The sequence below is a fragment of the Haplochromis burtoni genome, unplaced genomic scaffold, assembly GCF_018398535.1.
Source record: "Haplochromis burtoni strain Fernald_Lab_line unplaced genomic scaffold, NCSU_Asbu1 Contig_499, whole genome shotgun sequence".
Classification (NCBI taxonomy): Eukaryota; Metazoa; Chordata; class Actinopteri; order Cichliformes; family Cichlidae; genus Haplochromis; species Haplochromis burtoni.
In genome coordinates this window covers 122512-145563 of record NW_024582860.1, presented here as the reverse complement: position 1 = coordinate 145563, position 23052 = coordinate 122512, and the positions used below count along the sequence as shown (strand labels likewise).

At 39.0% G+C, this 23052-nt stretch overlaps 1 protein-coding gene across 1 annotated transcript in view; it reads right to left on the bottom strand.

Moving 5' to 3' along the window:
* The window catches only part of lyst (lysosomal trafficking regulator), a 59567-nt gene extending 36696 nt beyond the window's left edge, over positions 1–22871 (bottom strand). Inside the window, exons 1-4 of the mRNA XM_005946836.3 lie at positions 21605–22871; positions 12355–12446; positions 5027–5225; positions 1620–1710 (exon numbers count right to left, since the gene is read on the bottom strand). Coding sequence (XP_005946898.1) covers positions 1620–1710; positions 5027–5225; positions 12355–12446; positions 21605–21685 — 463 coding nt within the window. The 5' untranslated portion in view covers positions 21686–22871. The remainder of the gene's footprint in view (positions 1–1619; positions 1711–5026; positions 5226–12354; positions 12447–21604) is intronic.
* Positions 22872–23052: the final 181 nt, after the last annotated feature.

Genomic DNA, 23052 nt, shown 5'->3' with positions numbered 1-23052 from the left:
GTGTATTTTGTTGCAAGTGTCTGATATTTATTTACTGATTTAATATAGGCAAATGTTTAATGCAGTCAAGTTGTTACATTTTGGGTTTAAATACACTTGTATTAATTGGTATTGCTTCAAAGAGTACAAAATGTTATCTGTACAAATACCAAAAAAGCAACATTTTTCATAGGACTACCTATAGACAGCTGCTGAGTATACTTGTAGACGTATACTCAGCAGCTGTAAATGTCACATTTTAGTATTTGACACATAATGTTAGACACCAGCCTGACAAATATCTATTTTTAAATATCAAAAATATTACTTCCTAAGTGTAATGCTCAGCTGCATCTCAACAGCCGTACCTTGTTTGCTCAAACTCTCAGTAAGCAAGAATTAATTAAAGTAAAAATGTCTAGGGTGCATGTTAGAAAGGATCGGCAGCCCTGTACTAAATGCCAGTGTCATCTGGAGGTCACAGGACTCTGTAATCACTGCTTTTCTCCTGTTCTGTGGCTGCTTGTGCTTGCAATACTAACATCATTCACAATGTCGTAAATGGTTAAAATTGATTAATCCGTTGTGAAACAAGTACAGTAGAAAGTTTGTGTTGTGCAAGTACAGCCCTGAAATAAAAATAAGTAATTTAATAAGGACATTAGAGACGCAATTTAAAGTCAAAACCAATTTCAGTGTCTTCACATACAGTAGTGTGCAAAACTCTTGAGCTTCCCCCCAATTTTTATCGATTTTGTTTCCAAGGAGACAAAGTTTTGTAATTTTTTTTTAAAGTGGTCTTGACCAGCAGTTCTCCAGAGTTTATGGGCTTTGTGGGCTGTATTTCAGTTAGTGGTGTTAGGGATCTTTTCAAAATAGATTTAATTATCAATGCAAAAACTATGGTAATGGCTTCATTTTTCAGCTTGAAAATGATCCCAAACACACTGCCAGAGCAGTAAAAGCATAAGCATGGATAGAAAAACACAGCTGAAGACTATTGGTCAAGGACCTCGACATTATTGAAGGAGTGTGGGATTGTCTTAACAGAGAACAGAATAAAAGGCAGCAAAGATCCAAAGAAACTGGAGAACTATTCCTGAAGGCTACTTAAAGAAATTACAAAGAAGCTCAACTAAAGCTGTGCAAAAGAATAAAGGTGAAAACACTAACTTTTAATGTTCACTTATATATGTTATTTCCATGTGTGTCTGCACATGTTTCCATAAATCCTTGCATTCATTTCCCCATTCGCCAATGAAAATATAAAGAAATGAACAATGGGTAAAGACTCTTGCATATTACTGATAAACCCACCAAACCTGATGCTGGAAGACTGCTTGATACTCAATCATCCAGGTAAGTAAATCCCAGAAAGCTGATTGTGTTCATCTGAACGTAGCACTTTCAGTGGGAGAAACGTTTCGTCATTCATTCAAGTGACTTCTTCGGTCTCTTTTCTCCCATAATCAACTTTTTGGGATTGCTTGATAGTAATCATTTTTTTAAGAATAATGTAAACGCTAGAACACGAAACAGAGTAACTATAATGGTTAGCTAATTTTATACTTATGAATTGGACACATTTAAAGGAAACTTTTTAGGTAATGTTACATTACACGTCATGTGTGGGCACTGACCTGGGGCTTTTTCCTCCTGCACAGGAATCTTCCAGACCAATGGGAGTAAAGACAGCAGCAGAGTGAGCAGTTCCTCGCGACAGGTCAGCTCCTGAGAGGGCAGCAAAGCACACTGAGTTTACCTAGAAAGCCTCTCTTTGCTTTTCCCTGTGGTCACACTCCAATGTCACACCAAGACACACCCACCACACTTGGTTTCCACTACTTTCAACAGTTAGAATGAATAGATTATTGCCAGACACAATAATCTGCCTTGCATCTAAATTTAACAAACTTAAAAAACTTCCTTCAGCTGGAAATAACGCATTTATTTTTTTATATGCACTTTTATTGAATTAGTTATTTAATCTCCAATGCAAGCGCGTCGAGGAGCAATGTAGCAGCTACATGACAGACTTACTTCTGAGACCTCTGGGAGCTCATGTCTATCCAGGGGATTCCTCCTCCAGGTGTTAATTAAAAATGATAAACCTACTCTTTCATGTGTGAATTAAACAGCTTTCTGATTTAGCAAAAACATACAGGATGTTTAGTTTATAGCGCACGCCGACTTAGACTGCATTAAAAAAAAAAGAAAAAGTGCAATCCATTTCATTCCAGGATCATTTTGAGCATTTCAAAGTATTATATTCAGCTACTACTTTTTACAAATATGCATCTCCATTTATTGCAAAAGGTACATTTTGGATAATGAAGGGAGAAAATAAGCTGTTCTTTTCTTAACGATTCATAATAGAAGAGTATGAACACAACACCAAACACCTTTGCTGTGGAAATGCCCAAAGGAGAGTAATAATAGCATCCTTGGCAGAGGATGAAGTCCCACTCCTTCTGTGTTTCTAATTGGTGCTTCTCTTAGGTTTTTTCTGGTCCAGGGGTAAGTGAACATTATAGCCACAACTGTTTTCGGTTCTTTTTTGTCTCAAGTGTACTTGTTATTGAAATGTGAATACAGGGTAAGAGATATGGCCAACGTGCCTATTTGCCTTGGCTCAAAACGTCGGTGCTCCAGCGCAACCTTTGATGGTTCTGTTCTTTAGGACATCTCCAATGGGTGTGTCAACGTTAACTGTTTGCAGACAGAAATGACTCACACCGACATTCAGTAAGTAAATGCAAGTCACATATCCAGTAGTATCTTCACTAGATATTCTGTTAGTATTACTCTGGAATTTTTCAAATACTTTTACTACCATTTATTGATGACTTCTGTAATACATTTTTTATGTAGTAATCATTTGAAAGGTAAACCATTAAGGTGAAATCAAAGAGCCAACACAAGCCTGACGCTTAACACATCAACACACAACCTTAACAAATTTAAAAGGGAACAAAAAATAATTTAATAAAACCCTCAAATCAATAGGATGTTACATGGTTGACTACTAATCTGCTAATCTGCTAATGTAAAGACTAATAACACTTCTACTGTTAAAGAGAATTTTACAGAGTAGATCTGAATCATCTAAACCAACAGAGTGAAGGTGACACAGTCTGGGAGGACATAACAACCGTGTGGAATAAACACTACTCAAAATACATTTTCTCACACACTAGGTCTATGATTTAAAACCTGATTTGTTTGAAAAGTTTAAGTTCTTCATAATGTGTCTCTGAAGGCTTTATTCCACTTGGGATGCTGCTGATGCACACAGCTGCACATGGATGCTTTACACTGAAGGCTTGGACAAAAATAGAAAATTTACTTTAAATTAGCTAAAAGATATGAATAACATGAGGCAGTGGGGACACTGACAAACAGTTCTTTTTTTTCAAGAAAACACTTGATATAGACAGGTCATTTTTCCCGAAATCTTTTTCTCACACAAACTATCAAGGGGAAGCGCTCCAGCAGTCATGTGAAAGCTGCAAAAACCAACCATAAATAAACAAATAAACAAATGAAAAATCTCCTAAACTCTTTCTTGACACAAAAAACACTCACAGACCAAATCAATATATAAGAAACACACAGTGCGCTCCAGTGTGAGCTCCAAGGTAAAGTTGAAGACTGGTACACAAGTGTGTAGGCAGAAAAAACCCTGCACTCTGTCATAGCCTGGTGCCAGTTTACAGAGGAAACAAAAACTGTGTCTAAAAGAGGCACATCCTATTTAACAGGAGCACCACAAAAAAGGCCTCAACTTACCCTCATAGACAGTGGGTAGGAAACTTTGGCCTTCATTTATTTCTATGTACTAATATTGTTCAGACCACATCACAAAGAATTTTTGAGGAATTGTCTTTTATGATCTATTATAAAAATGCACACACACACACACACACAGTCTAGCTATCTTTGTGAGGACCAAAATCTGCATTCTACTATACTTACCATCACTTGTGAGGACACACAAACGGGTTCTCACAAATTTGATGGTATTTAAAGGCATTTTGAGGCTCAAAATGTGGTTTTAGTGTCAGGGTTACAATTAGGTTATGTTTAGGTTCAGGGTTAGGCATTCATTTTTAATGGTTAGGGTAAGCAGCTAGGGAAAGCATGATGTCAATCAAGGTCCTCACTATGATAGCTGAATGGGTGTGTGTGTGTGTGTGTGTGTGTGTGTGTGTGTGTGTGTGTGTGTGTGTGTGTGTGTGTGTGTGTGTGTGTGTATTTTTAAGTGCAACTCATATATTCTATAAAGACTTGCATCAATAATTTGCATATAGCAGAAGCAGAAAGACCGTCTCTCAGCAATCATTCATGTCATCAACAGCGTGTGGGCATCGCCAGTTTCCTCTTATGATAAAACCGTCTTGTAAGTTGTGCAAACACCAGAAGCAGATGTATTGTAGGAGCCTAAATTGCCTTTGAACAAACAGAAAATACTGGCTCTGTGGTAGTAAAAGAATTGGCTATAATGCCTGGAAGTCCCCTAATGTGAATAAAGGTTCTAGAAGCATAGAAAAGCAGTCAATTCAATCCAACGTTATTTATATATCACCAAATCACAACAGTAGTCACCTCCAGGCACTTAAAAAAAAAAAGCATAGAGAAAGTTACTGACAACCATCAAACTCCAGGAAATTTTCAAATATACAGCATGCTCAACTAAATCCCATCTTGTTCACTCTTAAAATGTTATCGCGTCTTATAAATGCATAATGGTCATTAAATATCTCCATTCTCTCATTTCTGTCATGTGCTTTAACTATATTGCATCTCTCTACTGCAAAGTCTATCTGCAGTTTCTCCTTGATCAAGAGATTAGATGCTGCAAGAGGCGGCAAGTGAAGAGAAATTTGAATCTGATACGCTGGTGTTGGCAAAGCTGCATAAATGATAAATGTTTGTGGGTTCTCTGTAACTACAGCACAGAAAGGTTAACTTTTTGGGGAATTAAATACATAATGGATTTTTTTTTCTATAATCAAAGTCAGGATGGGTGCACTTGACTTCTCCTTACCTGGTCAATGATCGAGTCCAGGGTACTGAGCAGCAGGAAGCCTCGTCCCCTGACCAGGTACTCGCCCAGAGCCACCATGTGACTTTCCTCCTCATCTTCCTCCCGTGCCTCCGATCTCTGGGCTACCGCACTGCAGAGCTGATGCACATCAGTCAAGAACTCCCGTGCCAGTGTGTTACTGGCCCCACTCATGTCTGAGCTACAACAGAAGACAAACACATCAAAACACTCATAAATATTTCGGATTGTAGCATTATAATACTGAAAAACTCTGGTTTCCTTCTTCACAAGCATTAGTGGACAAACAGTAAAAATACACCTTGCTATTAGTGTGTTTATAACTTAACTCGCTCAGACGAACGATAGTAAATTTCTCTCAAGTAAAAGAAAACACATGAATCACGTGAATATCTGATTTTAGCAAAAGCACTCACTTACCTCTAAAAAAGGACAAAAAACACTCCAAAAACAAACAAACAAATAATCCTTTTGCCATAATATGTTGAGATGGCTGTGAAGCTCTAACTAATGAGACAAAACAAGGATGTAATCACATTAGTTCAGCCTTTGTTTTGTAAAACTGCATTCCCTTTACAATCCACTGGTGACGTCAGATCTACGACACAAAACCATGGGATGAATGAAAAACCGCCAAACCCAACCCCCCTGAAACAGCCAGACTATACAAGGCATTGTATAAATGAGCAAAACAAATCAATGCTCCAATTACGCTCATTATGATCAAACATGAAACTGTTGATTCATACTGATACCAAATCAAACAGGAAACTGCGCTTTTTCTACTAAGAAAGCCATTTAGAGCGGCTCCAGGCTTGTATGTGCATGCCTGCCGCAACCACGTGCACCATAAGCTGTAAACCACACACCTCCTTCAATCACCGTTTCAGAACAATTTCTGTAACACAGCACAACGCGAATTCAAGACACGGCCTCAGGACTGAGACATGATTAATTCCATCAGACAGATCCAATAACTCAGTGTTCACACTTGGATGTTTACATTTCACCTCTAATCCAAACCTGCGTACAATACAATAATCTACACACAGGAGGGCTTGGTTAATAAAATCTTCAACATGTACTTAATTTAAAAGAATAAAAAACACCCATTTCTGACACAAACCTCTGCAACACGCACAGTCCTTCTTATCTTACCAAATGTTGCTGGGCCAAATAGTTTCCTTCCAGTCATCTTTTGTGTGCTGAAAGCTTGACTGCAGCTCTGCTGGCTGTATCTGCATGCCATCTCACATGACCACTGACTGAATTTTCTGTTCTGCAGCACAAATTCCATTAAATTGGAATTTCAAATGGAAGCTTTCCAGATTCGCAGCAGATCAGCGTATCACATGAAAGCATGTGATGTCACATGGCGATGGGAGTGGCCCTCTGAGCTGATCAGCCTCCAGTGCCCCGTACGAGACCTCAACCATCATTCATTGTAACTGCCTTTGTATCCTCCACTACAACAGCTGAGAGTTTTTCTTTAATGCACACAGAGCCCTGCAGAGGATACGCAGAGAAGGTGCCATAAGGGAAACTTTACACACACAAAAAAAAAAGATATTTCTCAAACTTTTTGCTGCTTTCATCTTTACAAATTAACCTTGCACGGTGATGAATTTGAAATGCAAATTTTAATTAAATTTTTCCCCAACTATTTCTAATTATACTTTTCCAATCAGTAAACACCATTTCCGTAAGATATTAAGTGTAAAAAACATGTTTATTTTTTAATTTATTGCAGTTCCAATATTGGCTTTAATTAAGGCCATGAGGTTTACACAATAAATAAATATTAAAAAACAAAAAAATAGCACTGTCGGAAAGAGGAGTGGGCTGCAGATATTCACTGCCGGCTAGACTCAGAAAAAGATAAGGTCACAAGAAGAAAGTAGATGAAGTGAACAGGCTAAAGAAAATAGAAAAGAGAGCGGCACATTTTAGAAAATCCAGCTGCAACACCTGGTTTTGTGAGCCAGGTCTAAAATTTTGCCTTTGTATAGATCTGCCTCTGCTTACAGAAGCTTTCTAACTGTCTCTGAGGACGCTTAACCTTTCTCAAGAAGCCTTCGCTACCATTTTGACTCTGAACATTTGAGGTTGCCCACATTGAGCTGCTTTTATTTTCCCTTCCTTTAATTTTCAAACGCTTTCAATAACTTGTAAACACGTTGGGATTTCAACCTGAAATTCTAGAGACTTCCAGAAGTCTGATGTAATAAAGCAAATTGTGCTTCACTAATAGGTGGCACCACAACCTGAAAGCATTTTTATCTCATAACTGGCTGCATGAAATTTGGCTTGCATAATGCAGTTGCAACAAATCTAAATTTTTATAAATCTCAAATTGAACCTTTGGTACATGACTAAATATATCAGCTCGTTGACTAAATTTGCTGAATTTGCCAAAAATTGTTTCACAGTTACCTAATTCAAGCCACTCAATTTGCCAAACAACCTTTGGATCTCACATTTTTCAAACACGTCTTACTGTAATTAGTAGTGTGTGTACAGCATTTTTCATTTCCCTTAATATTTGAACAAAGTTCAAAGCACAGAATATTTTTTAAAAGAAGTAGATAAATTGGTGTACAGTGTTTCAGAAAAATACTACACCACCACCCAGTGTAAGGTTTACGCCACAGTTCCCCTAAATTAAAGGTACAGTACTGGTAAAACAGTACTGACAATATCATTTTGTTATGTTTCTGGTTGTGTATTACTATTAATTACTGTTTTTAATCCTTGAATTTTCAAATTGACCGTTTAAAACAAAACAAAACAAATTTGGGATGTTTGATAGAGGTGGGAATCACCATACATCCCACGATACGATATTATCACAATACTTAATGCACGATACGATATTATTGCAATTTTTAAAAATATTTTGCGATATTCAGATTCTGTACATAAAGGTAAACTTTATCAATATTCATTTTATCTAATATCAAAGTCTCACACTCAGTCTTTCTCTCATTTCAGTCAGTTTTATTGTTGACAAACTGAACGGTTTGTATTACAGTCTAGTCCAACTTAACTGAATGCAACCATCTGGTACAATTATAGCTATTCTGAACTATGCAATTTATGAAAACTATGCAGCCCCTTCAGCAACTGAAGAATTTGAAAGTAAATTAAAACAAAATATAATTTTACATTAAATAAAAAAGTTTTAAACTTAATTAAAATAAAACATGTCTTAAATTAAAATAAGTAAACTGTCATGTTTATTGCTGCCAAAAAAAAAGTTAAACACATTTGGACAGTGAAGGAATGTCAGGATTCTTGCTCAGAAAAAGGATCAACATGCTCTGAAGTCAGAGCACAAAAACTTTTTTGTAACAAAATATCGATTTCTGCTGTCCCTGTATCGATACATTATTAGCAAACAAAATATCACGATACTACACAGTATCGATTTTTTCCCCCACCCCTAATATTAGCTAGACACATTAATCTCGACAGAACATTTTCTTTTACTGGCTGAATTTTATGCTTGATTAATTTCTGAGAAATCCAGTGCCCGACTCAAATTTGGGTATAAAAATGTGAATTTGCTTTATTATTTGCCTAATAAACAATGTAAATTTGAAGCTTTAAACAAGTGTTTGGCAGGTTGCTAAAATATTTCTTTTTTATGACAGTTGGTCTAACAAATTCTTGAAAAAACTGCATGCACCATTTTCTTCCACTGTTATTAGAGATCAAAAATGCTAACAGCTCAAAATCATCACCATGATCAATGTGACAGCTCTGCAAATACACCATCAGTTTACAGCCACCATGTTTAAGAGAGTTTAGCGACAGCTCAGAAAGTTCTTTGTCGTCAATATCTGATCCGATTCACCTGCTTTGTCCTGCTACCACGAGACCTTAAATCGAAATTCAGTACTTCAAAACGATTTCCATGAAAGCTTCCCACTCCAGATGTCAAATTTTAGGTTTACCCCCAGGCCAAAAACTGTGACGTTCTTCACTCAAACCCAGTTATCATTATAGTGGATGCTTTGTTCAGCTTTGTCATTTGAGTCATGCATTGGATAATATTCAAATACAGCTCCCCTCATCTATGAATAAAAACCTCAGTGTCATTGAAAGGATTCCTGTGTGGCATGCACTGTTAACAGACTGTCAGCACTGTTTATCTCCTGCATCTGTAGTTCTGGTTCTACTACAAACAACATGAGATTAGATAATTAATGCAAATTTAATGCAAAAAAAAAATGTGTAATGAATTTAAATCTGTCAATTAAGACTTAAGTGAGTTTTCATGGCTGCTTGTAAACAACAACCGGGACAGTGGACTCCGGGCTTATATGTTTGACAAAGATTTACACAGAAAACAACAGAAGTCAGTACATCCAGAGTAGTATTACACACTTCATTACTCTATTGTCCAGTTTTCTGGATTTTTAATGGCACATTAAATCCTCTTCGGTGAGGAGGGTCTAAGCATTGCACAGATTTTTGAACAGATGCCCCGCTATCTTTAAGGCACTGTTTTTTTTGTGAGGGTTGTTTTGCGCAATCGTTCTCGTTTGTATTCTCCATAGGCATTCTACTGGATCAGGTAACATAGTAAGGTCTTCCATTTTTATCTTGTTTAGAAGCTCTGTGATTTTATCATTGTTATCATTGTGTTCCCTTTTCAGAAGACTAGGAGTCACCTTGTCATCCAGCACCACAGGCATTCGTGGTGTCGTCTCAACAGCACTTAGTGATGTGGCCACTTCACTAACAGGAGTATGCTAGCCTGTCTAAAACACGCTGGACTCCTTCTGACTGAACAAATAATTTTTGGTAATAGTACCGAAGCGCTTCCTGAAATTCAACCTGATTCAATTTAACGTGAACAAAAAAAAAAAAAAAAGAGCACCACATTTTAATCAGAGTACAGCATGAAGTCAATTAATCTTCTGGGATATTGATCTGATCAGTTCAGTAGTAGACAAGGTTGTTAATCAGTTTCTACTTTGGTGTTAATCAAATTAACAACAGGTGCACTAGAGGGGCAACAGTGAGACAAGCCCCAAAACAGGAATAGTTTTACACGTGGAAGACACGGACATTTTTCACTGTTTTTTTCACTAGGTTTGCATTTGGCTAGGGTCAGAGTCACTACTGGTAGCACGAGGGGATACAGGGACCCTACAGAGTTGCACAGGTAGTTCAACTCCTCCAGGAAGGCGGGGACATGCGCCATTGCTAGGAGGTTTCCTGTCTCTCCCAGCACAGTCTCAAGAACATGGAGGAGATTCCAGGAAACAGACAGTTAGTCAAGGAGAGCTGGAAATTGCTGTAAAAGGTCCTTAACTAATCAACAGGACCGATATCTGCTCCTTTGTTCAAAGAAGAACAAGATGAGCACTGCCAGAGCTACAAATGACTCACTGGGGATGGTCTGAGGGCGTGATGTCCTCTAGAGGGCCCTGTGCTCACTGCCTGTCACCGTGGAGCAGATTAGCATTTGCTGTAGAAAACCAGAATTGGCAGGTCCACCACTGGAGCCCTGTGCTTTTCACAGATGAGAACAGGTGCACGACCAGTTTGGTGGTTACCCAGTCCATATCAATATAGATATCCAGCATGATTTCTTTTTGAGATCTGATGTGTTTTTAAAAGAGCTCCTTTAATTTTTTTTTTAAGCAGGGTATACCCATAGAAATCAGGGAACTCCAATGCACTCTAGTTTAGTAAATTAGTTTTAATAGAAGTTGAAATGTTTTCATTGACCTAAAGGAGCACCTATATATCTTAGGTTAACCACGCAGCTAGAATACATTCATTTCTTGACCATTATCAATACAGACTGACACTGTAATCTTGTCTGTCTGATCACTATCCAAGTCACAGAAATCCAGACCATCACCGATACTCCTGTGACATCTTTTTCATATTTAGACCGTGAACATTGTCACTGTGATTGGAGGATTAGCGGTACTATGGTCACTAATCTTCCTGTATCATTTCAGAACTTTGTAAAGGCTTACAGTCAAATTTTTCAATTCCTCTCTCAGTTCTAGTTTTGCAACAAAAAAAAGAAACAACACTTCTACTCACGTTTGCTCAAACAATTTCAAGTAAAAGGAGTTTATTTCAAAATGCAGTCCAAGTGTTTTCCTTGAATTTCTTTTTTAAACTATATGTATACTGGATGTTGCCTCTTCAAATAATCCCAACAAACATGTTTTTTTTTGTTTTTTTTTAAAGATTTGGCACAACTCTTTGTTCACATGTAAGCATGTAGGCAGTATAGGTATTACTTTAATCTGTGATCATGCTCCTCTAACAATATTACTTATAAACGTGTAAGCGTCTGATGGTTTAAAACAAACCACAGTAACAGCACACAAGTAAAAATCTACAACCTAGTCCAATGTAAGAAGCTCTACAGCATGAGGTCTTGTTTCTACAACATCTGTTAGCCAACTGCTTCATTTTCACATAAAAAAAGCTCTGTTAATTAAGCAAATTAGTGTTCAGTAATTGATCTCACAGAGCAAAACATCAAAACGCCTCAAGCTCGTCTTTACACAAGGACATTATTTTTGGTATTTTAACAATGATTTTTCAGCTGAAGGAACATGTGGATTGCAAATGCTAATGCATCCACTTAATTCTAGGCAGACTGCGTGTGTGTGTGTGTGTGTGTGTGTGTGAGAGACCGACTTACCCACACTCAACAGAATACAAACAAGAGGTACTCGAGGTTCCTAAAGTCCCACAATTTTCCTCATCAGTATGTAAATCTATGCAGTAAGGTACTCCAAACGCTAATGCACCATGATTACATAATTCCTCAAACCTCTACTATAGAGGCAGGACATAAAAGGATATAAATGTGTCATTTCTGCCGTTCTTTTGCCAAAACAGAGAAAAAGAGGACTAAAATAACTGCACTTCCTGCATGTTTGCAGGCACTGCATCCAATCTATGACACACTGGTTCCATTGTATTATTGTAGGGCCTTTACGTTAAAATATAAAGCGCCTTGTGGTGACCGCTGTTGGGATTGGGCGCTATATTAATAAAACTGAACTGAATTGAATATATACATTAAGTTGCATGTGGCCTCGTTTATTCTCTTAAATTTGATTGATTGATTTTGACAACATAGTTTGAGACACAACTATAGTGATTGTATTATTAGCCTACAATAATGCTAATAAATATGTCTTTATGATTCCACTGTTGCACCAGATTTTCGAAAGCTCATTTCATGCATAGGCTTTATCCCGGCAAAGTGACACAAATGTCTTATAATGAGGTGTTAAGACACTGACAGAGTGATGAGACCTTACCAGAATTTCAGTGCATCTTTGCTGCTGTGCTTGCAGTGGTGCTGCACGTAGTGGAAGAGACAAAGGAAATTCTCCAGACTCTGAAGGCTGACCTGATAACACACACAGAGACACACAAATGAGACACAAGAGTAGCAACATAAATTAAACCCAGGTTATTATGTACATGTGCTAAAACAAAGAGGACCTGAAAGCATTTTCTTTTAAAGTGACAGCTACTGTAACATTTTTAGGTTTTACAATCATTCGAAATGGTAGCAGAGTCCATTCAATAGTGATGTAAAAGCCTCCAATGTCATTATGTGAGCGTATTGCTCCAATATAGATTTTTCAGGTCAGATAAAGTGCTGGGAGCCAGTATATTTTCTCTCTCCTCTCTAACCTCCTACTATAAAAGCACCGATTTAAAACACATTCAAAGAGAAAAATAAGTTACCAAAATTACAAGTCCTGTAGTTATAATATTTCTGATGCCATTTTGATGAAAATAACCACATTTTCTTTTAGCATCTTTCTAATATAATCTTTGCCCCAACTCCATAAACTTATTAGCAAAGTGAAAAATTAACACTTTGAACAAAAAGTCTGCCCTACTGGAGAGCACTATGAAAGTTCACAATTAACAATATTAGCAATAAAAGTAGTAAGCTTAATAGTACTGAGGCATCTATCAGTGTAGGGAAACAAAGACCATATAATGATGAATCTGTTTTGTCACAGTGCAGCGGTCAGAGCCTGACCGCCAAGCACAAATCTGTCATTAGAGTTGGAAGGCAACAGGAACTTTCTTACCGGTAAGACATGCCATCTGACCACTTTTAACTGCATTACTTTTCTAGGATAGTGTGTTAATACCTTGCCAACAGACGGGTGAACCACTAAGCCAGCATACTGCTGTCTCCTATGCTACACAGGAGCTAGCTTTACGCCTCCGCTAATCTGATACCGCTGACTGGATTCATTCGGGCAACACTGATCCCTGACTGATGCGGCTGCCCCGAGTGTCTGGGTCACAAAGCCAAAGAACAGACACCACATACTACATTACACAACAAGATCTACAAGCTTAGGGTGATCCCTACACTGCTTTTTGGAAGGTATGGTTATTAAATGACAATCCCCACAGCTGGTCCATTAAAAATAATATAAAGATGCATTTAAATCCTTCAAATAAAAGATAAATCACATGCATGGAATATATTGATTCAAGTAAATTTTTTAAAGTACATGTCAATATATCCTGTGGAGGTTTGGACTACAACACCTGCAGCAGCAATGTTTTCAAAAGTGGGTCCATATTTGTTTGTATAGTGCATGCACATGGCACAAGCATGAAAGTAAACATTACTGGCAAAAGCTTCCTGTTATTTCATTAAAACACTGAAGAAATTAAATTAAAATTAAATTTTAAGATTTTATGTGGAAAGAAACAGAATCAACATAGACCTGAAGGAAAAACTGCGCATTTTGGAAAGAAAAGGCAGAAAATAAGCACACTTGTTTTTGATTTGTCTTCATTTTTGTCACGAGCCCAGTATTAGCCCTTAAATCCCCCAACCCCATCAAAACAACGATAGTTTGAAAAGATCTTTATCTTTGGATAAAAGATTATGTCAAGCACCTTGAACAGATTCATTGCAAAACAGTCTTTTATCATTACACAACTTACAGTACGACATGACAAAACAATAAAGCCAAGTGATGTAAAGCATCACTTTAACAAGTAAACTTGGCGACAGTTAGAGTGAAAGTGTGATTTTCTCACACGCTATGATCGAAACACAACGGGGGAAAAGTTTCACATCGGTTATTCAGGTGCTGAAGTTCTATTACACCTCAGCTTTTGACGCCAAGCATCACGTTTAGCACAAGGACTGAGGCTATTTTCTGGCATCACTGCTCTGCTACCCTACATTTAGGCGAGAAGTCAACTTCCTTCCTGTGTCATAACTGTCAAAAGGAGGTTATTTACTCTGTTAGCTTATGTATGGTATGAAACAGATTTTACATGTGTGTCATATGGTCAAAAGCATGTAGACATTTAAGGCAGGTGTCTTATACTGTGAGGTACCAGATGATGAAGGTGCAAAGTTGACCACACTCACCAGGGTCAGGGAGGGTCAGGGAGGGTGATACTTCAACACCTGAGGCAACAACCCACCTAAGCACTGATGTGATGGGTGGATGGGGGAGGGGTCACTGCACATCAGGGGGCTGGACAACATCATACAGAGCAGACGGGAAAGGGAAGAAAAAGAAATGCATGGAGCATGAGAGAGACAGGAAAGGACAAGGGGGGGAAAAACATGAGAGTGGACAAGAGCGTAAAGGTGAAAGAAATAAATGCAGCAACAGATGAGAGCAAAGATAAACAGAGGAGGTGACTGGCAGGAGATCAAAGCTTCAAGCTCGCAAAAACTGTTATTAGTTTGATAAATAAGCCCTGAAGCAATGCTGGAGCTGTGCACGCCGTCTATTAAATTAATCTTCCGAAATGAGGATCTAAAATGACTGTGTTTGTCCTCGTGTTATCTTGTGTACCTGTGTTCTGGTTGTATTCCTCATATGGGAAAGGGAAACTGAATGGTTCGAGATAACATGCAATTTCCCAGCAAAGGTTTGTTTTTTCCTCCGAGGCTCTAATCCAATATTACAATGCACTCAGCACCAAGCAGCCAGCGTGATTTGATAATGGAGAGACTGCCAATAGCGATTAATGCAGCTTAGAAGGGAAATCAGCAGTTCACAAAGCTCACTGAACACATCTCTGTAAACAAAAGGAAAGTTCTGACCTTTCCTCTGCACCGACTTCTTTATTCGCTCATTTGTCATGTAGACGTGGGCAGGCTATCCAGGTCGGTTGACACTTGCCGCTACAGATTTCCATTACTATCGCTTATTTAAGGTGTTACTTTCTGTTTTATAGCTTGCGACAGTAGAATACATTAACATAATTTAACCACAGGTAACTTTGGTTATGTCGACCTTTCCTTTCATCTTCTCTCGTGGACTGCCACTGCACACGTGTAAGATTAATTTGCTTAAAGTAACACACATTTAAGTAAAAATAACAGATTCAAATCAGACTTCCCTTCTCTACTACATGGGAGGTATACATGATTCCAGCTGAGACTCTGACTTTCCATAATTGCTTTGATACAGTTGCTGTGACTTGTGTCTTTATCCAATTGGTGATCATGGGAGACCTAGTCATGGGAGTGTGATGGGTGAGTCACCCATGCTTGTACAGACTTTTCCTCTCAAGCTCTGCTTGGATAATTGGGCAGTCTACAACTTGACAGAGGCGCGGAAAGCGATGTGATCCTGTCCTCATGAGAGAGGACGTGTAGCGTTAGTTATGCAATCTTGTTTTTTTTTTTAGTTTGAGATCTCAGCTGATTTAATTTGACATTTGGGTGATGAGCATCATGAGAAGCCCCTAACGTTACACATTTCCGCTATGAGTCAGAGAGCAGAATCCTTTCACACAAGATCATAAATAACATAATAAAATGCTCCCCCAACCCCGTCCAATGAGACACAGGCAAAATATCAGGTAGCCACAATTTAAAAAAAAAAAAAAAAAAAAAGGTAGCATGTCGGTGTTTTTGCTACTCTCAGATCTTCGCTGTCACAAACAGTGACCTTTGTTTGAGCATAGCCACTGTGCAGGAAATGAAAATGTGTTACTGTCTGCTTCATTGTTTTCATTACAGGGAAATAGCACGCAAGCTGGTGTTAAGTCAAAATTACAAACCAAGCAACCTGCTCTGGCCTTTCTCTTCCCCTGTGGCCTGAGACACTGTGTTTTTTGAGGAGGAATCTGACTTAATAACAAGCCACCGGGTGGAAAAAGCTGAGGCATAGCAATGGCTGGGATCTGACTCAACCCCAAACCAGAGAGATGAATAATTCATCCATTCAGCCAGTGGTTTGGAACAGCCCCGGAGACCAGAGCGAGCAGGAGTCAGGCTGAAGCTAAAGGGCAGAACAATGAAAGCAGATGTGAAACAAGTGTATGGTCAGTCAGCAAGCCCAACAAAGCAACTTCACTAAAATTGCGATGATAAACAATGCCAACAGCAGCCTGTCAAAGTGTGATGATCACAAGACAGCATGATCAGATCCGGCATGATCTGTAGCACTTGAATTAAAATTCAGTGGTGAATCACTAAACAGTGAAGTATCGGCAAATCACTGAGGATCAAATGATTTATCTACTGTGTTGACAGATGTTAGAAATGAGTAATCCTAAAACTTCTATTGTTTATTCAGCACTGAAGGACAGAAATGGTGCACTGGAAAAAGCATTTTGTTAGATAAACTTGTTCAACTGCTCATTAAAGTAAATCCTCCAATCACGTCATCAGCTCAATGAATTCAGGCATGCAGATGTGGTGAAGATGAGCTGCTGGAGATTAAACTGGGCATCAGAATGGGGAAGAAAGGAGATTTCAGTTACTTTGATCACAACATGAGTGTCTGTGCTAGACATGCCCATTTAAATATTTCAGAAACTGCTGAGCTACCGAGATTTTACCACACAACCACAAAAACAGAAAATATCCAGTGAGCAGCAATTCTCTTTGCAAAAAATGCCTCGTTGATTCCTGAAGTCAGAGGAAAACTCCCAGACTGCTTTGAGCTGACAGAAAGGCAACAGCTACTCAAATAACCATTCCTTACAACTGAAGTATGCAGAAGAGCATCTCTTAATGCACAGCACATCAAATCTAGCTGCAGACGGGCTAAAACAGCAGAAGACCACACTGCCATTCCTGTCAGCTAAGAATGGGAAACTGAGGTTATAAAATCCCACAGACTCATCAAAATTTGAAAAACAGTGTCCCAGCTGATGAGTGTCGATTTCTGCTTTTGCATGGTAGTGTTAAAATTTGGCATAAACAGAGCACAAATCCATCCTGTCTTGTATCGACAGCTACATGTGGTCAGTCCGTTAGTGTCAACTAGCCATCTTTTAAACACCGCAGTGTTGCTGCTGATCTTTTTCACCACAGTTTACCCATCTTCTGATGGCTGTTTCCAGAAAGATAACGTGCCATGTCACAAAGCTCAAATCACCTAAAACTGGTTTCTTCACAATAGGTTCTTTGAAGTCAAATGGCCTCCATAGTGGAACGGGAGATTTGCATCATGCATGTGCAAACCTACAGCAGCTACGTGATGCCACCACGTTGATATGGACTTAAATCTCAGCAAGTTACACAAAAAATAAAAGGTAGTTCTGAAGGTAAAAAGACATCCAATTCAGTATTAACAAGGCATAACAAATAAAGGGCCTATGAAAAAGTAAAATCAAGTTTTTAGGCGTTTCTCTAAATGTAATATTACTGTTACCGGTCTGTTTTGATGGGCTTGCAAAAAAGCTCTGGAGTGTCCTACTTCCATCAGTGACGCTGAAGATGCGTCTACATCTTGACTGAAGTCCACCTCTGCCTAATAAATTAATTCACTGGACCTCAGTGATCTGATTTATTTGTGGGATAAGTCTAAAACAAGAAAAAAGAAAAGACCTTGAAGTGGTCTCTAAATGCATTACATCTTATTGGTCCACGTGATTCTGACACATTAGGTATGACAGGACAACCTCCGAGAAGTTCCCCCACCACCCGAGGTTAGGAATTACTAACACTGAAAGCATAAAGATCGAGAACTCTCCAGCATAAACTTAGTGGTTGTCATTTTTCAGTTACTCACATAAATTTCAAAATCACTAATCTAAATTATGGTAAGAAAGAACTGAACACAAGAAAGAACTTCACCCTAAAATGAAAAGAAAACACTATAATTAATTATTTTTCCATTTTTACTGCTACAATTACATTTCCTGTACTGCTATGGGTTCAATTGTTTGCAAGACAAACAGCACAGCATAAGGTCTCAGTTAATACAATCACAGAAATAACATTGACAGCACAGCCTTTAACCAAAATATTCTAAAAATACGAGGATGGCACAGTTTTTTCCCCTCACTGTTCAGTCCTGACAAGCCAAATAACAAACACTGGGGATGAAAGTAAAGCAGCACTGCCATCTTTACTCTCCTTTTAGTATTCACCACATTTTTGCCTCATGCTTTGCTCGACAAGTTTAATCTTCTTTAGACAAGGATTCAGTGCTTTACCACAGCATGAATGAGATGCACAGAACAGAACTCGGAGAAGTAATAACAAGTGATGTGGGTGGAATGTGTGGCTGTCCTTATTTAAAACAAATAATTAATAAAAACAATTAAAACAAAACAAACATACCATTTTATCAGCTTTAAACAAAAGTATCTGCTGTCACATATTAATTGACACTGCACAGACAGTGTAATTAACACTACAGCCCATAATTTGTAAACTGCCAAAACCATAACTCACAAGATGTGTTCATCCACCGTGCAGGAAAAGACTGGTTATCCACATTTATGCAAAAAAGCTAAAGCCAAGCGGACCTTACATGAATTCAAGACCAACTGGTTCAGTTAATGGAATTTTAAGTAGTTCAGGAGTCATACAGAGCAAGCAAAGAGATCACTTAGCTGAACCCCCTTTGTGCCAAAAAGCAAGAAAAAGAGAAGTGCTACAAACACCTCACTTTGGTGTTTTGAAACATCCTGTTAGCTCATAATGAAACTTAACTATCAACAGGCAACCTGTTTTCTTGCCTGGCTCCTCGCCAGGCAGCCATTCTGCTAAATGGACTCTGCTCATCAAGATTCAGAGAGACTGGACTGAATGAAAAGTATCCTTTCGGATCCTTCGAAATATCCTCTTTGTAGCAGATCACACTAATTCAGTAGCTTTGGCTCCATTAGAATGAATGCATAGAAAAGCTTAATGTCAGTAATCCTGTTATACTGAAGCTATGATACATGCGCACGCCCTTGGTAAATACCACCAATTCAGCACAAGAAGTGGCTGTGGTTATGCCATATTGCTGTCATCTAAATGGTAATATAATGTGCAAACTAGGAGAAACTAAGTGACAAGGGGCAAAAAGAGGCAGCAGTATCAATCCAAACATTCTACTCTAACCAGTTTTGATTTTTTTTTAGTAACTGCCTATCTCAGCTGTCATAGGGTTTGAGATGGGGTGCACCCTGGACAGGTCACAGTTCCACTGTGAGGCTAAATCCTACAAAGAAGCAAGACATTTGTTGAGTGCATAACTCTGAGACACTAAAAGCTAACACCCACATTAAGAACGCTCAAGTTACCAGTGATAAGTATGCAAATTTCAGTGGCCACATCTAAGGTCTGACAAAGTCGTCCTTGTGGCATTTAAAATAAATAAATAAATAATATAAATCATAGAGAAATTGTATGTCTTTTGTCTTTGCAGCTTCATAAAAATCTGTGATTACGTGGAGCATAAACAACCTCGCATTGTCTGCTTTCTCAGAAGAGAGTGACGATCGAGCCACAAGAGGAAACAGAAAGAGGAACACATCGGTCAGGGTTAGCCCACCCAGCACTTATGTTAATGACCACGGTGATTGCGCTGTGAACAAATGATGGAAATACAGGGTGTGAAATTAGTCCTGAAACACCTTAAGAAGAAAAGCAGAGAGAGGCATGAATAAAAGATGATAAAAGTGAGGAGCTGCTGCAACACCGGTATATTTCACACCTTTTTTTGTGCTCTCTTATTGATTGCAGCAGGAGAAGCTGTGTTTTCCCTCCCCTCTTCTCTAGGTGTGATCACAGAAATGGATGCAGAGCAGCACAACAGAGGCTTGCTTCTGTCAGCGGTTGGACATTTCCCATGATCGCTTTGTTGTGTTTACCTGTAGTCTGACTGCCATGAAGAGAAGATGTCACTTTGGGTGAAAAGGATGGAAAGTAGACGCTCTTGCACTGACGGGGTTGGCGGAATGAGCTGCATCTGTGTGCTGCAGGCTCAATCAGGAGGGCAAGCTACAGGATCATAACACAGGACAGGACAGCTGTGCTCACCTAACCATCTCTCTACACACAGACTTGCATGGCGCTTTGATCACTGGGAAGCTGACAGGTGGAGGAGCGCACACAGTTGTCCCATGAGATTCGTCACAAGTGACAAAAGTTACCAGTAATAGAAAGGCTGAGCCTGTCTGGCACACTCCAAGTGTTGCAGCAACTGAGAAAAAGCCAGCACCATTCCTCCTGCTGATATCATAATGCAGACTAATGTGATTAACAAAGCAATGAAGCATTCTACACCAGCAAAGACATGATGACTATGGAGGAAGGAAGTCATTATTTCCAAGAGAGAATAAACCCTCAAGGCTTTCTAAACACTAATTAGCTTTAAAAATGATAGTAGGTCTGTCTTTAAAAGGACAAATCACACATGATTAATCAAAAGTAATGGGGTACATTATGAGTGAGTGTGCCTCTGTGTGCGCGCGAGTGTGTACTCTTAGATCCGCAGTCTGAACCTAATCCAAGTCTCGTGATCTGGATGCCATTCATTCCCTGACAGAAAGAGGGGGATGAAAGAGCTGCAGAGATCTGACAGTTTTCAGAACCGCTACCACATATGCACAGGATACAATGAGATAGAAAGCAAAGCACCTTTATGCAGCGCCAACAGTGAATAATCTGTGGTTTACACCTGCCTCCACCTCTGTGCAGTGACTTAATGCTGGGTCTACGCAGGCCTCTGGTGTGCACCAGCCAGATTTCTGGCCACTTAAGTGATATCTGGGGACCGCCAAGGTAAACCAGAGGGTTTAAGGTATATGCAAAAACACATTGGAAGTCATTTTCTTTGATAGTCAGTGACTCTTCCCCTTACCCACGTTTCATATGCACATGTATAATTCTGCACAAAATTCATACTGGAGCATTTTGCCTAAACGTGTTAGTGAACACTGACCTCAGCACAGCGAGGGCAAAAATGAGAAGCAAAGTATTTCTGGATAAGATTACCTTATTCATGAGTTTATCTAGGTTAAAAGCGTTCATATAGCACCTGTCACAGAACAAACTCTTGCTATTCAAGCGTAGAAAGCACACTAACTTCGTATCGACTCAGCCCTTTGAATGAAATCCTGGAGAGAACCGGTTTTGCAACTGTATCGTGATTGAAAACAAATAATTTGTCTCTATCAGAATAAACAAGATACATGGCTGTCTTCAGACCTTTTCCCAAGTACAATGACATCATCTTTTTTAAGGACCTGCTCCTGTAAAAAGTAAGCAGCACCACCACCCAAAGAATGATCTCTGACGTTACACTCCTGCCAGAAGCGCCATACCTGGAGATCGGCTCCTTGCAGTCTACAGTCCATATACTTTTCCCACGCATAGCACAGATCCGTCTCCTGTGGACTGGCCATATCGTCCACACTTCCAGATACAACACCAAGTCTGGTTGAAGAAGTTAGGAATCAGAAAGGTCTCCTCTGGGGTTCTTTCTCAATCCTCCAGGTGGCTGGAAGTGCCCCGGGATAACCCGAACGAAGCCCCAAATCTTCTTCGGAGTCTTTCATAGCATATTCACTGCATCGCTCTGCCACTTTTAAACTGGGCTTCTGCTGAAAAATACAAAGTCTGATGGGTTAGCAAAGAAGAATTAGCTGGCAATGCCGCATTCACTTTTGTCAACAAACGCAGATACACTAACAGTTTAAAAAAAACCCAACAAAAAACCCGCACCTGAACCATAAACTTCGCCCAAGCGAGTTTGACACGCTAGGGCATTACCAAAACAAAACGGACACTAGCCATACAGACAGCTAGCTAGCTAGGTATCTGACAGAACTGCGTGAAGTCTTTAGGCAGCAACACACATCCCATTTCCGGCGACAAATTGTGTTTTCAAAATAAATGCACCCACATTTATATTGCAGTAAAAGAACATCCATAATCCGAATCGCAAATAAACTGAAGATAAAATATCCAATTTGGATGCTTGCTGTATTCAGTCAGTATTAAACGCTTAAATTACACTCAAATGCAATTTGTATGTTTACATTTAAAATTTCGTTTCAAGTGTTTTATGGAAATTCAAATGCAGAGACATCTAGGTTTCATACTGAGATAAAAGAAATATATAAATTGCAAGTGGTAACTCTGTAATGTGGCTATTCCCCTCCTCGGAACTGGGCTTTACTTAAAATACATATACTTTACATCGCACGAACGAGTTAGATATATTTTGAAAGTTCATCTCCGTTAGCGTGTTTATAGTTGTGGCTAGCTTGACCGAAAAAGAAACAACCCAGCAGCTTCGGTAACTTTAAAAAAAATGTCCAAATAAATGCCATATTCTCCGGAGATACGCATTACCGACTGACTTTATGAGCGTTTTTTAACGAATAATGTAGCTATTCCGGAGTTCTTGGCTCTTTAGCCAGCAGCCGTGACGTTAGCGGCTCTGCTGATTGTTGCATCGCACCGTCCTGTGTACGGCAGCTGTCAAAACTGTATCACAGAGCGACCAACACATCTTCAAGAACATCCAAAACAAGCAGGTGCTATGGGTATAGCCACGTATCTCTTACATGTATGATATTTACCTGTAATAAGAAGAATTAATTTTATGACATACCTTCGTTTTCCCCCAAATTAACCCAGCTAAAGCTAGCATCCATCCAGCACTAAAGATAATGGGTCGTTAAGCCCTCAGCTCTGACTGCAAGACAACTCCCTCTACAATACAGCCCATTTAGTTGGCTGCGAAGAACCTCCTAGAATCCAAAGA